The 13,886-nt window shown below is 51.1% G+C and overlaps 6 protein-coding genes across 6 annotated transcripts; all 6 read right to left on the bottom strand.

The window, feature by feature from the left end:
- Positions 1 to 2,860: 2,860 nt before the first annotated feature.
- Aspvir_001935 (CVNH domain-containing protein) lies at positions 2,861 to 3,240 on the bottom strand (the record flags this gene model as incomplete). Its single annotated transcript, XM_043273539.1, has 2 exons — positions 2,861 to 3,042; positions 3,099 to 3,240. 2 exons carry the CDS (start codon positions 3,238 to 3,240, stop codon positions 2,861 to 2,863), a joined length of 324 nt encoding a protein of 107 aa, XP_043129474.1.
- A 564-nt stretch (positions 3,241 to 3,804) lies between these two features.
- Aspvir_001934 (CVNH domain-containing protein) lies at positions 3,805 to 4,257 on the bottom strand (the record flags this gene model as incomplete). Its single annotated transcript, XM_043273538.1, has 3 exons — positions 3,805 to 3,813; positions 3,877 to 4,058; positions 4,098 to 4,257. The coding sequence occupies 3 exons, from the start codon at positions 4,255 to 4,257 to the stop codon at positions 3,805 to 3,807; spliced, it is 351 nt and encodes a 116-aa protein (XP_043129473.1).
- Positions 4,258 to 5,188: 931 nt separating this feature from the next.
- Aspvir_001933 (oleate delta-12 desaturase) lies at positions 5,189 to 6,478 on the bottom strand (the record flags this gene model as incomplete). The annotated part of the gene is made up of 3 exons (XM_043273537.1): positions 5,189 to 5,556; positions 5,610 to 6,387; positions 6,437 to 6,478. The coding sequence occupies 3 exons, from the start codon at positions 6,476 to 6,478 to the stop codon at positions 5,189 to 5,191; spliced, it is 1,188 nt and encodes a 395-aa protein (XP_043129472.1).
- Positions 6,479 to 7,622: 1,144 nt separating this feature from the next.
- Positions 7,623 to 9,893, bottom strand: Aspvir_001932 (MFS transporter; the record flags this gene model as incomplete). Its single annotated transcript, XM_043273536.1, has 4 exons — positions 7,623 to 8,624; positions 8,679 to 9,068; positions 9,131 to 9,459; positions 9,749 to 9,893. The coding sequence occupies 4 exons, from the start codon at positions 9,891 to 9,893 to the stop codon at positions 7,623 to 7,625; spliced, it is 1,866 nt and encodes a 621-aa protein (XP_043129471.1).
- Positions 9,894 to 10,148: 255 nt separating this feature from the next.
- On the bottom strand, positions 10,149 to 12,303 carry Aspvir_001931 (putative phenol monooxygenase; the record flags this gene model as incomplete). The annotated part of the gene is made up of 4 exons (XM_043273535.1): positions 10,149 to 10,537; positions 10,594 to 11,056; positions 11,110 to 11,132; positions 11,190 to 12,303. The coding sequence occupies 4 exons, from the start codon at positions 12,301 to 12,303 to the stop codon at positions 10,149 to 10,151; spliced, it is 1,989 nt and encodes a 662-aa protein (XP_043129470.1).
- A 605-nt stretch (positions 12,304 to 12,908) lies between these two features.
- Aspvir_001930 (uncharacterized protein) lies at positions 12,909 to 13,517 on the bottom strand (the record flags this gene model as incomplete). Its single annotated transcript, XM_043273534.1, has 1 exon — positions 12,909 to 13,517. The coding sequence occupies one exon, from the start codon at positions 13,515 to 13,517 to the stop codon at positions 12,909 to 12,911; it is 609 nt and encodes a 202-aa protein (XP_043129469.1).
- Between the last annotated feature and the right edge of the window lie 369 nt (positions 13,518 to 13,886).

Raw genomic sequence — 13,886 nt, 5'->3', positions numbered from 1 at the left:
TATTCTGGGATTTCTCATTGGTAATGGATTTGTGGCGCGGCCAACCCCGGACGTTCTAGCCAAACAGATGCTCGGGTCTCGGCCGGCCGTGTTGTCGGGCTGACCAGTCCTGGCACACTCTCGAAGATGTAGCCAGTAAGGTAGCTAGGTACGCGCTTCCAGAGACACTAACCCCCGGCGACGGTTCCTTCTCAGGCCTAATTTCCGTGCGATGTACGCTCATTGGCTGTCCTGGCGGGGGCCGGAAAAACCAGCCTACCACGTGCATGAAAGTGGGGTAGCAGCTCCACATGGTCCGAGAGAGACCAGACTGTCAAAGTTTGCTAGTCAATACCATACAGTATCATACCAACCCCAATGCCTTCTGTTTCTGCTACCTTAGGGACATTGCTCTGTACGAAGGATTCCATGACTGTTTTGGATTGCCTCTATGTCCTCTAAGGAAGTATAAAGAGTCGGATATTGTTGCGATGATTGATCATTTATATCAAGTTCGATTAGGGTCGACCTAAGCTCTAAATCAGTAAAGTAGTAGGTTTGAAAGACAGACGATCATGTCATCCGCGCCAACTGTAGAGGTCATTCTTGGGGCGGCAAAGCCTAACTCCTCACAATGTAACCTTGGAAGCAGACTCTCCTTAATCTCATTAGCCACACAGATTTGATTGCTTTACAAGTTACAACACGCAGGACACAGACACATCGCGCGCCGCCTCGCGTGTAAATTACTGTTGCACACGGCCGTATGACCGGACATGAATCTGTTCATGGAAGAGCGGGCCGCACTCAAATTGCCTTTTGTTGCCTCAGTCATCATTAATTTATTTTTATTATGCAAGTGTCTCACTGGATGAAGCGAGCCGAGGATGAATCATCTTTCGGATCTCGCCGAGTCTGCGAGTCTATGATCACTTGATGCCGACCCGTGATTCGCGGCCGAGAACCAGTCTCCCTTTTGACTTTTGATTTTGGAGTATTGCCACTGGAATTACGGACTTGACAGTCGAAGCGAGGAAGCTAACTGTGAGCAGAGTGTGAGCAGCAAGAATGAAAGTGGCTGCTGATTGGTGTAGTGTAGGTTGACAGGCTGGCATGCCAAGACTGTTGGTGGGCCATGGGCCTGTAACGTTGTAACAATGTTTCATCAAGTCTGAAACCTAATAATTTATTTAGGTTGAGTAGGGAAATAAACGATCTTACTCCGTACATTGAACTCAGCTCAGAACAAATGAGAGAATCCAGAGTGTATATTAGGCAATAGGCAGGAACAAATGATAAACACCTCATAAGAAGCGAATCTTACAAGAGAGTGGAGGGAGGTAGTGTAACGACAGTGATACACACGGGTAAAACAGAGTTTGTTACCACGTGCAAACCATGGTAGGACCGGCAGGAACAAACGAAGCTTTTCCACTTGTCTGTTGCGGTCTTGACCAATGCGCCATTTTCCTCGCTTTAAGGAAGCTTGGTTGAGCCATTTCTTCTTCGGTTCTCACTTCCACTCGATTCATCATCATTTCCTGTCAAGTTCCACTTCCCACTTTTTCTCGCGTTCAAGTCCATGACTCCATATTAGTCGTCCATTGTCTCATGCGGGGATCCCCAGACAGCCTCCCCAGGTTCACCTCCGCCCGGTGAGAATTTCGAGTTAGCAACTACATCTCATCGGACGGTTCGCTAGCGATTCAACTACGGGGCATAATAGAGTGGAACTCGCACAATAATATACGTGGGGAAGAGAACTATGGACGCAGGCTCGCAGCGGGATTGCCGAAGATTAAGCGAAGTCCATTGGACTACGGTTCTAGATGCCTTTTTGTCAAAGTTGGACATATTTTATTACGAAAGCATTACCAACAGAGAGGCCATAGAAATCGCGCCAGCAACTGTTCTCCAATCTTCCCATCATACGATCAAGGCCTTAGCTGCTTGGCTAATAATCAATGGTTAAACTCTGCCTGTTGGCTTCAGGCTTGTCCCCGCCAACTCCGCTATCCGCATAATCCTTCGCCCGCTCCAATCCTGCAAGGCGAAAACTCCAATGTCTCGGTTCGGCCAGTTTGCGGTCGACTCGCCCGTTAAATCACCGCTAGCTTGCCGATCCTGGCCTTGTCATCAATAGTGCAAAAGACTACCCCGGCAAGCGCCAGTGGCCTGTTCTCTGATAGATAGTTGGTGAACCCAAGCGAGGGATTTGATATAGCTCCAAACACCCATGTCGTCAAGCTCGAGACGGACCCAGGACAAGTGTGACACCTGCCATCGGCTTCCATGCGGGCTGCTATTTCGAATTTGACCCCTGTGGTGCCGAGCACGGCAGCCTTCGCAGCCGATACCAAGAAGCCAAGTAGGCTGCTGAAGCTGGTTCGTAACCGCCACGGAAAGGATGATTGGCCAGACAGACATCTCTGGACGCCATGTCCCACATTTTCGAATCTTCGAATCAGTCAAGGTTTTCAGGACTGCGTTGTTTGGCATTGAGGCACGTGATTCTTTCATGGATGCTCGATTGAGGAGCCAGATCATCGAAGCGTGCGGAATATCATTGGTGAGGGTGCTGGAAGCAGCTCGAAGCCTCTGGTTGTACAACAGATGATGGTCAATGCCGCCTAGACAAGCCAGGCTGCAGGCTTGTGCTGCTACATCATCAGGATCTGACAGATCAGATTGACGCTTGCCTCACAGTGGCCGGATATTTCAGGTATCTATCAGGCATTCAAGCTACTGGTTCGTCAACAGAACAGTCTCTGGTCTATGGTGGTGACATCCATTCCATTACGTACTACTCCGTATGTCCTATTCAAAGGATGCTATTCTCCGACATGACCCGACTTGATGCAACCACCGTCATGCAAGAAACTCAAACGACCTTCAATTGCCCATCAAAGTTGACAATCCTTTCCGAAAGATTGAGCTCCTGACGATTTCTCGACCCACCGTCTTTATTCATCTCGGCACACATTATGGCCCCATGCTCAGTCTGTTGTAGAGAGACCTCTCCCGCAGAGTGGGTGAAGTTCTGTCCTCCCCACACGAGCCGTCCTGATGCAGTTAGAAGTCTTCAGATTGAATATTGACATGTGGGAGGAGGAAAATACCATCTTTCTCACCAATATGGTCATCAAGTCGGATCTTGTTGGGGACCCGCCGTTCGGAGCTATTACGGGCGTCAGCCACGAGATCAGTGGCGCCAATCCTTCGAATAATTTGAAGGTGTTCGCACGTTTCGTGGAGTGCCATTTTTGCTGTTGTGGCTATCTTGGAACACTTGCTGACAAGCGGAGCTCAAGTTATATACCGCGCCAGCTGTCCGTTGAGGCTTTGTTGCCTCTATTCATGATGTCGGGCTGGCATTGCAAGATGACATAGTGTTGAACACATTGTTACGCAATATTTCTACTACCCTGGAATGGTCGTCCGGACTCTGGATAGGGCTCCGGACACGTTTTTAGTCGGGGTTCCATGGTTGACACCGCAATGTATCGTGGCCGCGCTTGGGAGGTGACAATTGAGACTTTATGGTGGCAGAGGGCTCTAGAGGTTATCCTGCTGGCTGCAGTCAGGACGTCTCACTGCATTCGTCAATCAGTCTACCCGAATTCATACTCACACTCTCGCTCGGAATGTAACTGTGAAGTGATACACCGGAACTGCAGTACCACTACAGTTGAGACCTTGGGATAGCTAAAAGAGAGCTGTTCATCTACGCACACGCTTCCCTATGAATGGAAATACAGGGGTATTCTCCTCTGGCCGATCTCCATTGATCAATACTATGTCATTTCGCATCCTTATGCCAATCCATCAAGCACCCTATCTCCAACATGAGTATCCACCTAATCCTAACAGAGTCCACGCAAGAGGAACCAAACTCACCAAAAACTTCAAATGCCCATCATTATTGCCAATCTTCTCCGAAAGCATGATCCCCTGCAGCCCTCTCGTCCCACCATTCCTCATCTCCAGCTCAGCACACAGTTTAGGTCCAGACTCGGTATGTTCTAGGGAGATATTCCTCGCCGTCCGGGTGAAGTTGTTGCCTCCCCAGATGAACCATCCTGATACTATTAGCAACCGTGGATTGGACGCAAACACACCTAGGCAAAAGGGAATACCATCCGTATTGCCGATATGATCATCGAGTCGGATCTTGCGCGGGATCAGCTGGCCGTGGCTATCGCGGACCTTGGCCAGGAGCATGGTGCAGCCGTCCTCCTGGCGGATGTGGATGTCTTCACAGGACCGGTGGAATGACATTTCTGTTAGCAATCTTTGAAAACGTGTCGACGAGCGAGTTGAGGAATGAGAATCTGGCGGAGCTAAGAGCTATATATGCATACGCGGGGCCACCCTCCAGCGGTCCGGTGAGGCATTGCTGCCCTACAGGGTCCACGGTCTAGCTTGAAGTCGGACTAGCATGCAAGATGACACAGAAGGTGGATCGTGGCCGCAGTTATTGGGAGGTGAGGCTGTAGAGGGTGGGGCGCAGAGCTAGCGGTGAGGTTTTATCCTGCAGGCAGCAGTTATTGGCTGCTGATGCTGTAGCCTACATACGTTGCGGGGCTGGATGAGAATCGTTCATCCGTCACTCCATAATGATGAGTCCATACTCGTACTGTGAATTGAATGTAGGGTCTGCAGTACCACTCCCGTGTGGCGGTGCTGAAGACCAGCGTTTGGCAGCGGATATGGAGGTATCAGTGGGTCTGTAGCTATTCCTGGAAGTGTGTTTGAGGCTTTGCAGTAATCACCGCCACTTCTAACACTTAGACCGATCGCTCTAAGGAGTTGTAGAGTCGCCAAGTACGGGTTGCATGTGCCACTGTGGTTGCGTCTTCATTACAATGCTGCTTATGATGATCTATCGACTGCGGTCTCAATGATATCTGAATAAGGACTTAGTTAAGCTCCTCTTATATGGCACACTGTAGACTGTTGAGTTCATGTTCATTTTCGTCGATCTCGCAGATGCCATACTATTGTGTCTAATTCTTTCCGTCGGATAACACGCGAAGCAGAAAGATGAGGACATGTAGAATCAACACTCTTCAGCTCTAGTTCTAGTACATCTGGGGTTTTGTCTATATACACACCGACCAACCAACAAAACACTAGGGTATCTCTATGATACTAGTCTATTAGTCTCACTCAAATCCTATGTCTATCCAATCGACCACTTATCGCCAAATTAATTCCCCTCGTCAGCCTTGACAAAGTGCAGCACACCTGGCTGCGACGCATGCCCCTTGGTCGAAACATAGATGCACTTCCGGAACGTCGTAAACAAGGAACCGAGGAAACTCTGCTCCTTCTCCTCGTGGTACTGCGCCCCGAGCAGGGGCTGGATGGCCCAGGTCGCCTGCTCGGCCTTATAGAAGGGGATGCGGCTGAAGAGGTGGTGCACGACGTGGTAGTCGATGATCTCGTGGAAGAAATGGCGTCCGATGAAGCCCATCGTGCGGTCGACGGTGGCGAGGGCGCCCTTGGTGTAAGTCCACGCTTCGGGGGTGTAGTGCGGGACGGAGGGGTGGGTGTGTTGGAGGTATGTGATGGCGACTGTTTACGTTAGATTATATTCAGGTTGGATCTGAGGAAAAGGGAGGACATACTCAGCCAGTGGTGAACCCACAGGTACGGGACGAAGTACAGCAGGACGACGTTCCACGCCCCGATCTGAGTGCTCGCGTAGTACAGCACCGCAGCCATGATCAGCAGACCCAGATCGGAGATGGCGATGGAGAGACGCTGCGAGGGGCTCCACAGCGCGCCGACGGGGTTGAAGTGGCTCGCCGGGCCGGTCTTGGGCTTGCCTTCGGGCCAGCTCTGCGCGCCGGCTGTGGCGTTGGTGAACAGGTACAGCTGCCACCCGCCGAGCTGGTGGCCGATGAGCTGCAGGAATGAGACGATGGGGGTCTCCTCGGCGAGGTGCTTGAGCTGCTCGATGCGCACGTTCTTCCTCTGCGCCAGCTGCTCGTCCGTCCACGGCACGAAGACGGTGTCCTTCTCCATGTGGCCGGTGTACCGGTGGTGACGGGCGTGGGTGATCTTCCAGGAGAAGTAAGGGACGAGCAGGAAGGAGTGGGTGGCCCAGCCGATGAAGTCGTTGATGCCCTGGTAGCGAGAGAAGGCCCCGTGGCCGCACTCGTGGGCCAGAATCCACATCCCCGTTCCGACGCAGCCCTGGAAGAAGCCGTATGTGGCCCAGGCGAGGGCGCGGAGCGGTAACGAGGGGAGGAGATGGATATGGAAGGCGCCGTAGGTCAGGATGGCGCAGTAGAGGATATCACGGGCGAGGTAGAGGAGGGAGGTGACCAGCGATGACTCGAAGCATTCTTTGGGAATGGCATCTTTGAGCGATTTGAGACTGGGAGTGTTGTCCTGGACAACCTAGGGTATGTGAGCATGCTTTTCATTTTCATATTGCACAGAAACATACCTCTGTCTCAGTCTGTACAGCTCTTTTGCGAACCTCTGCCATTTTCCCAGCTGTCCCTTACTCGAAACTGAGCAATTGGCAAAATTGAAGGTGAAAAAAAATAAAGGGGAAAAAAAAGTCACAGAAAAGGCCAGCAAGCCATTCCCTATCGTACGATAGCTGAAAAAACACCTAGTACCCGAAATCGCAGGCAGATCCATCGGCCAGTCTCCTTTCCACCAAATGTTTCCCGAAAAGCGGTCTCTGAATCTGTCAAACGCGCTCAAGTGGATCATTTTGAAGCATGTGGCCAGTCAGACAGCAGCATTGTCCATGTGCCCGAGGTCCGCCTATTAGCGGACTGTTAGATCCATGATCCTTCAATGCCCAGGCGTTGAAAAACTCAACATAGGAGACGGCTATGCTCTGTTAGGAAAATGGCGCTAGGCGTTGAGATAGGAGTAAACACCTTTCGCATTTGCCATTTGAAGAGCTTGATGATATACAGAGTTGTTTGCATGGCATTAAGATCCGATAACATGGTTGATTTAGTTCTGTTGCAATTACACTATAATTGATATGCTGCACTTCGTGGCTTTCTCTCTGCAATGCATGATTTGACTGGACGACTCTCTGGCTGTTGATTTTCACATGGAAAAATTCGAAATTTTTTATTGCTATATCAGGAATAGCGGATTCTAAATTTATCCGCAAACTCAATTGGCCTCGGACATTTATTTATTCCGTGGCATGTGATCTGGACCTTGACCTCCTTTTCAAGCGTCCAATCAAATCAACCTCTTTTTTGAAACCCCTTCGTGCCATAAATGCCATGTCGGGCTTTGACTCAGATAGAGCATGACTACGAAGTACCGAGATCGAGGTATTAGGCCAATCCACACAACAGCAGGGATTGATGAGCTCAGAAGCCAGTAGTGACTGAACGCGATTGATCCTTGTAATCTTCTGTTAGTTCACAAAGACACTTGAGCCTGGCTCTGTGAACAACTTTCCGAGTTGTCTGCCTGGCACCACTCGAGGACGGTGTCTGAGTGACAGCAAAGGTCGGATCTCTGGGATACAATGTCCTAAGATGCTGGCAGAACGCGACCTTCGAAGGTTCAAGAGAATCATTACGTGCAATCTTGACATTGAGCTAGGCTATTTACAAGCCGGCTATATACTTTCAACCAACCATTGCACATATCTAACCTGCCGCATATGGACTGCGCTTGCGCAGGATCTCTCCATACTTCCAGAGGAATATAGGTGCCGGTATACCCAGACCAATAGACACAAAGGCCAATAAACTGTTGCCCCATCCGTAGTGCAGGGCGTTGTACATGTATGGCGCAAAGAGCGGAAAGGCGAATCCACATATGCAACGTAAGAAAGCCACCGCGGCTAGGGCGCTGGCAGCAAATCTCGTGTATGTATCCACCATGTAGGTCTGGATGCACTGAAACGCAATGATGGTCCCAGCACCGAAGAGACAGGCACCAATGTTAGGAGCGACCCAGTGGCGGCGAAACTGAGCGGTCCAGCCATAGATAAAGAGACCAACCGGGGTGAGGAAAGCGCCCACAATCAGAAGAGGTACTCGAAATTCGGGTCTGCCGACATTGTTGTTACGGGCTTTGAGCCGGCGGTAAATGCGGTCATTCAGTGGAGCGCATATCTGAGAGCCCAACCAGAATCCCAAGCCTAGGGAGATGTAGTTCAGACCACTAATGCCCGTAGATTCGTTGTAAACATCAGTCCACAGAGAGCTGAAGGTCGAAAGGACGAGGTACATCGTGCCATAAATGAAGGCCATGTACAGGGCCAGAACTTGAACGATGGGCTGGGTGGACAAGAGGCGGAACGGCCGTACAAGCGCAGTCTGCATCGTTTGAGAAAGCGTTTTGTTCTGTCGCTCGGTTTCGGTCTGGTACGTCGAATCACCCGTCTCCTTCCGCATCCGCTCTGCTCTCCGTTTCAGAATCTTGGGAGCGTATGTTTCACGGAGGAAGAATAGCCCCGCAAATTGGATGACTCCATCGGCAATGGAGGTGGCATAAAAGACCCATCGCCAGGTGGTGTCTTGAGAGATGAAGCCACCGACTATAGGACCGACAGCTGGACCAAGAAGCGGAGCAAGGCTGTAGATAGCAACACTTTTTCCGCGCTCTTCTGGTTTAAAACAGTCCGAAAGCACACCTCCACCAACCTAAAGGTTGTTAGTTACTTTGCTGGAAGATTCTTGTTGGCAAAGAGGACTCACAGCTAACGGAGCACTGCCACCCAGGCCAGACAGAAATCGAAAAGCGATCATCTGCCCCTTAGTTCGCGAGACACCGCATGCGATGTTGAACACGAGATAGAACAAGTTGGCCAATTGCAGAACGATAACTCTTCCGTAAATCTCAGAAAGCGGCCCCAGGAACAGAGGCCCGACGGCATAGGCCAACACGAAAATGGACAGAGTAAGCTGGGAAGAGACCTGGTCCTCGATATGGAAATCACTTGCAATCGACGGCAACGCAGGGGCAACCATGGACGAAGACACTGGGGAGATAAAAGTGAAGAGGGAGACCGTGATAATAGCAGCCCATTTCTTCTTGTTTGTCCAATTCTTAGGGTTCTCAGGGTCATCGGGGCCATCCCATGTTACCTGTCGCCGCGTTATTATTGCCCTCGAACAGAGTATCCCTCAAAATGACGGCTTGAGCTTACCAGTTTAGGATCCCGTGACCTATCAGACTTGGCCGTTCCTGACTTTTCCAGCGCACTCTGATCACGCGCAGCCGCTTCCAAATCAGTGTCGCGTTCGTTCAAGATTCCTCCTCTAACTTCAAGCACGGGGGTCACCTGCTTCTCGTCATGATCCTCTGCAGGTAAATCTACTGCATGGGCTTCAGGAGCGTCGTCGTCGCTATGGTAGACCGACTGATCATCCAGGTGCCTGCCAGAGTACACTCTGTCGAGGTTCGCTCTCCTGGGTCTAGATTCCGACCTCGTCCTCGTTATAGATAGGAGTCTCAAACTCCGCGAGCGTTCTGATTCTGTTGAACTTGTCCGTGACAGATGCTGACTGTCGCTTGTGCTATTTAGCGATGTTGATCGCGATCTAGTATGTCCAGTCTCCTTTCCTCCATCTTGAGTCATGGCCAATCACTTGGTAAAAAGGTCACGCGACTCTTGTAAATAGAGAGTACTTCTGTATACCAAGGTTCCGGTAGAAGTAGACAAAAAATAACGATAGACCAGGCACAGGTGTATCAACATGACCACCGCAACAACCCCCAGAGGAATGCAAGCAGGGACAGAGCAGGTTTTGTATGGCGATCCCACCTGCAAGAAAACGACTGCGGCGATAAAAGTTGCTTAATGCCGACAAGTGGAGAGAGGCCATGGCATCGTCATTTTTGGCTCTCCACCGCCGGTTGAGAGCCAACAAGGGCTTTCCATGAGCGGCCGGAGCCGTCATCGCCTCCATTGTGGCCAGTCAAGTGTCCTGAGACCGACGAAAACGTTAAGAAAAGAGGAGAAATCGGCTGTTCGGCACTCCAGCCACGTGCTGGTGACTAATCCTCCGCCTTGGCCGGTCACGTGCTATCGTGATCTAAGAATATCTCAGGGACGTTCTTGTTGTCTGCAATCACAAAATCAATTGCACAGTTTTGCACTGGGGAAATGAATCGTCAATCTTGGTGGTATGCGATGCATTTATACTATTATACATGACTTTGCTTTAGACAGTCCTCACACACCTCTCTAAGTACTCCTGTACACGCTTTACGTCCTCCAAGGCCGCCACCATGCCAACATATCCATCAGGTCGAACGACGGCCAAAGCACCCCTTGTCTCGTCTACGCCGTAGATCTTGTACACATCGTCTAATTCGTAACAGCTGTAGAACCGCATCTCCGAGTGTCTCTTGAGCTCACTCGGCACATCCTGCCACATGAACACCTTACCCAAGCGAGGATGGATAACCACCTGCTCAATAATGTTTGGCGGGAAGCGTGGAAGGACAGATGATCCAAGAGAGGCCAATACCTGAGCAGAAACGCCCTTGGGGTCCAGGAGATCCGAAGACGTGAGACATAGAATGCGGAAGCGACCTGTCGAAAGAAAGTCTGGGTATTGTCAGTGTTGAGGTGCAGAGGAACGGTGTGATGCGAGAACAACGTACCGTCATGCAAGTGCCGCCTGTTCCCATCTGCATGGCGCTTGCATCGAACGTCAAGTAATCTTCTGCCTGGACGAAGGACACCGGACAGGTAATCTGTCCCGGTAATCGGGTTTTTTGCATGGTCATCCGAAGCCTTGTCCACCATTAGGCTACCAGGATACTCAATACCACAACCACTGGTGAATCCATTTCCCGTGCTAAAAACTTGGAGGAACTGTTCGTGCGTGAGCCCCTCGACTCCATCCTCTGACGCCCCAATCTTGCCGGAGAACATGGATGAGAAGGCACGATCGAACTCGATGAGTTCTTGGGCGATTGTATGGCGCTCAGAGTGGTATGTATCAACGATGGCATCGGCTTGTCCGGGAACCGCCGAATCAGGTGTGAGCCCATGGAGGGAATACACCAGTTTCCAGGCTAGGTTGTACGAATCCATCATTGACACATTCATTCCTTGACCAGCCTTGACCATCGTCATCAGTAAGACATCTTGAACGGCTTAGGATCGCCACATACCTTTGGACTATGTGTATGACAAGCTTGAGGCAGATCGGACTATCAGCAACATTCATCAAAACTGCTCAATGATCACATACCATCTCCCACAATAAACACCCTATTGATACCCTTTGAGTCTTTGACGGTGAAATTGTCCGTGACTCGCTGACCGATCTGGTACGCAGCCCACCAGTCGACTGCGCCCTCTTCCTTGGGCCGAATATAGTACGGCTTGAAGGCTTGCGCCGCATGCCGAAAAATCGATTTCTGGGTCACCTGGCTTCTGCGCGCGCGTGCATCTCCTTTGGACTGGGAACTAGTCCCATTAACGGGCGTCTGGTCCTCTTCAGGAAGTGTCTCTTCAGGTACTTGGACATAGAGACGAGTCAGGTAATCGCCCGTCGCGATGCGCTCCCGCGGAATGACCATGACAGACCCGGCCGGTGAATGGATGGCACATCGTCTTCGAATATCGGGAAAGTCAGTGTCGATTACCAGATCGACCACGCCCCAGATATGGTCCATTGACTCGCCGACCAGCTTGAGTCCCATGCAGCGCCGGACTACCGAGTGGGCACCATCCGCGCCTACCAAGTGTTTCGAGCGTATTGTGCGGCGGGTGCCGTCCGTCTCGATTTCGGCCACAACTGGGAATTCAGCATCGCCTGCCTCCTCGATCTTGACGTCCACAAGCTTGGTGTTCCGCTGTACGCCTCTTTTCGAATACCGGAGCAGATCTGTTTCGAGGATCCGCTCAATGCGACCCTGGTGGATTGTGACTTCATGTTGAAAGCGGGCCGGCACAGCAACGTCGGGAACGATCGACGTCCTCTCAATCACCTTCTCCTTGTCAGGCGACGGATTCCAGAACGCCACCTCTTCCATGTGACAGCCATCGGTGAGGATCTCGTCCGCAAGCCCGAGAGATTTGAGGACTTCGAGCGTGCGGGGCTGCAGGCCGTCCGCCTGGCCGGATTTGAGAGTACCTGGTTTTGCGTCTATGCAGAGCAGAGAGTCATCGTTGAGGCCATATCGTGCCAGAAGCAGGTCCAGCATGAGCCCTGCTGGACCAGCGCCGACAATGACGACTTCATATTTCTCAGCTCCCTCAGGAGGCGTGAATCGCGGGGAAAGGCGGGGAAGTGGAGGGGCAAAGGAAGGCAGAACGCGCAGTTCACGCGACGAGGCAGCGTATTCGGTGAATACAGGCATAGAGAAGATGAGTTTCAATTGAACAGTGCATTCAAGGTAAAATGGCGATATCAAAAATCAAGAAGATACTGGTAGACAGGAATTGTACGGTGATTGCGACTCGGGCTATAAGCCCGATCAATAAGATATATAATAAATTTCCTTGCAAGTATTGGAAACCCCCTTGCATTCGTGGAGAAACTCAATCTCGCAGTTGATCCTTCGTGATAATGCTGCCCCAGATGCCGGCATTTTTTTGATATGCATGTTCGGAAATACGGCAGATGCTTAAAGGCGGGGTGGACAAGGATAGCTTGAACGAATAGCCATGCAACACTGGGTGAGTTGCTGCTGACAAGATGATTACACGAAGCTCACCAATCGCCCTGATCGACCTCCGATCGGCTTATGTCTTTCTGATGCAGACTCTTGTGATCCACTATCGTTAGGCAGTGCCACAGTGGATCCTCAGTGCGGGGCATTCGTTCGATGCTAAACTTACTAGCAGTATGCCGCCCAGTATGTTAGACACACCAAACATTACGACGAATGACAATTTCCAAGAACCATTTTCACAAGTATCAACCCACAGGAGACTTTCAATCCACTAACTCATCTAGAATCATCTAAAGCATACTAGGAATGACAGTCGCCTCCTCCCGCGCCATCGCACGCTCAACCTGCTCCCTCGAAGCCCTGATCCAAGTCTCGCCCAGACCATATTGTCCCCCCATGTTCTCCTCCTCCCCCCAGAAAGCCTTGTATTCATCTTCCCAGAATAATAATGCATTCCCCTCATGAAACCCGCTCAGGATCACGGCAAAGGGCTCGCCGTTGCAACATGCACACCCCTCATCTAGTCGAGGAGGCAGATGCACCGATCCATCTGCCATCCCCTTTTCCAGCTGCTCTTGACTGGAAGCGTAGAGTGCTTCGATCATGAAATCGAGGGATACGTGCAGGAGACGGGTTTTGAAGGATGCGCGTTCGCGGGTACAGCGATCCGCGGCGCGGAGGTAGAGTCTGCCCAGGTCGTCGAGCTTGCCCGTTCCTTCGTAGGTAGGATGTGTCACGAGTCGTTCGCCTGTTGCGGTGATGGAGGTGGTTAGCTCGGGGAGGAGGTTTGCCAAGCTTTGGATGGTGTCGTGGAGGGGTAGGGAGGAGAGTTCCTCGATGTGGATTTGCAGGGGGGATTGGCCTGAGCTGGTTCCCTCCGAAACCGAGGTTGAATGCATGGTTGCTGTTGAGATGGGTAAAGTGGACAGGCTCTTGTGAAGTCTACGTTAGCTTTGATCGCTGTTGTCGTTACTGAAGAATGACGGAGATTTAGGCATCTAGTCCTTCTCTTCAGTTTGCTGTAGCCTGATGGACTTAAGGAGACACGTCACGCATCACGTGTGGGCATCATAGACAAGCAGAAGTACTCCCATTCTACTGACTTCGTGCTTTTTGACGAGAGGATGGATTTAATGTCCATACCATCATCGAGTGTCGGTCGGTATAGGCATCTATCGCTCTGAATCATTTGGAAGCTGGAAGTTCTGTCCCTATAAGGCGAACCAATTGAAGGACTGCTTGCTGATTATTGCAAGAACTGCACCTCC

The sequence above is a fragment of the Aspergillus viridinutans genome (genome assembly GCF_018404265.1).
Source record: "Aspergillus viridinutans IFM 47045 DNA, scaffold_10, whole genome shotgun sequence".
In the NCBI taxonomy this organism is placed as follows: domain Eukaryota; kingdom Fungi; phylum Ascomycota; class Eurotiomycetes; order Eurotiales; family Aspergillaceae; genus Aspergillus; species Aspergillus viridinutans.
The sequence above is the reverse complement of the archived record's forward strand: the minus strand, read 5'-3'. Positions and strand labels throughout refer to the sequence as shown.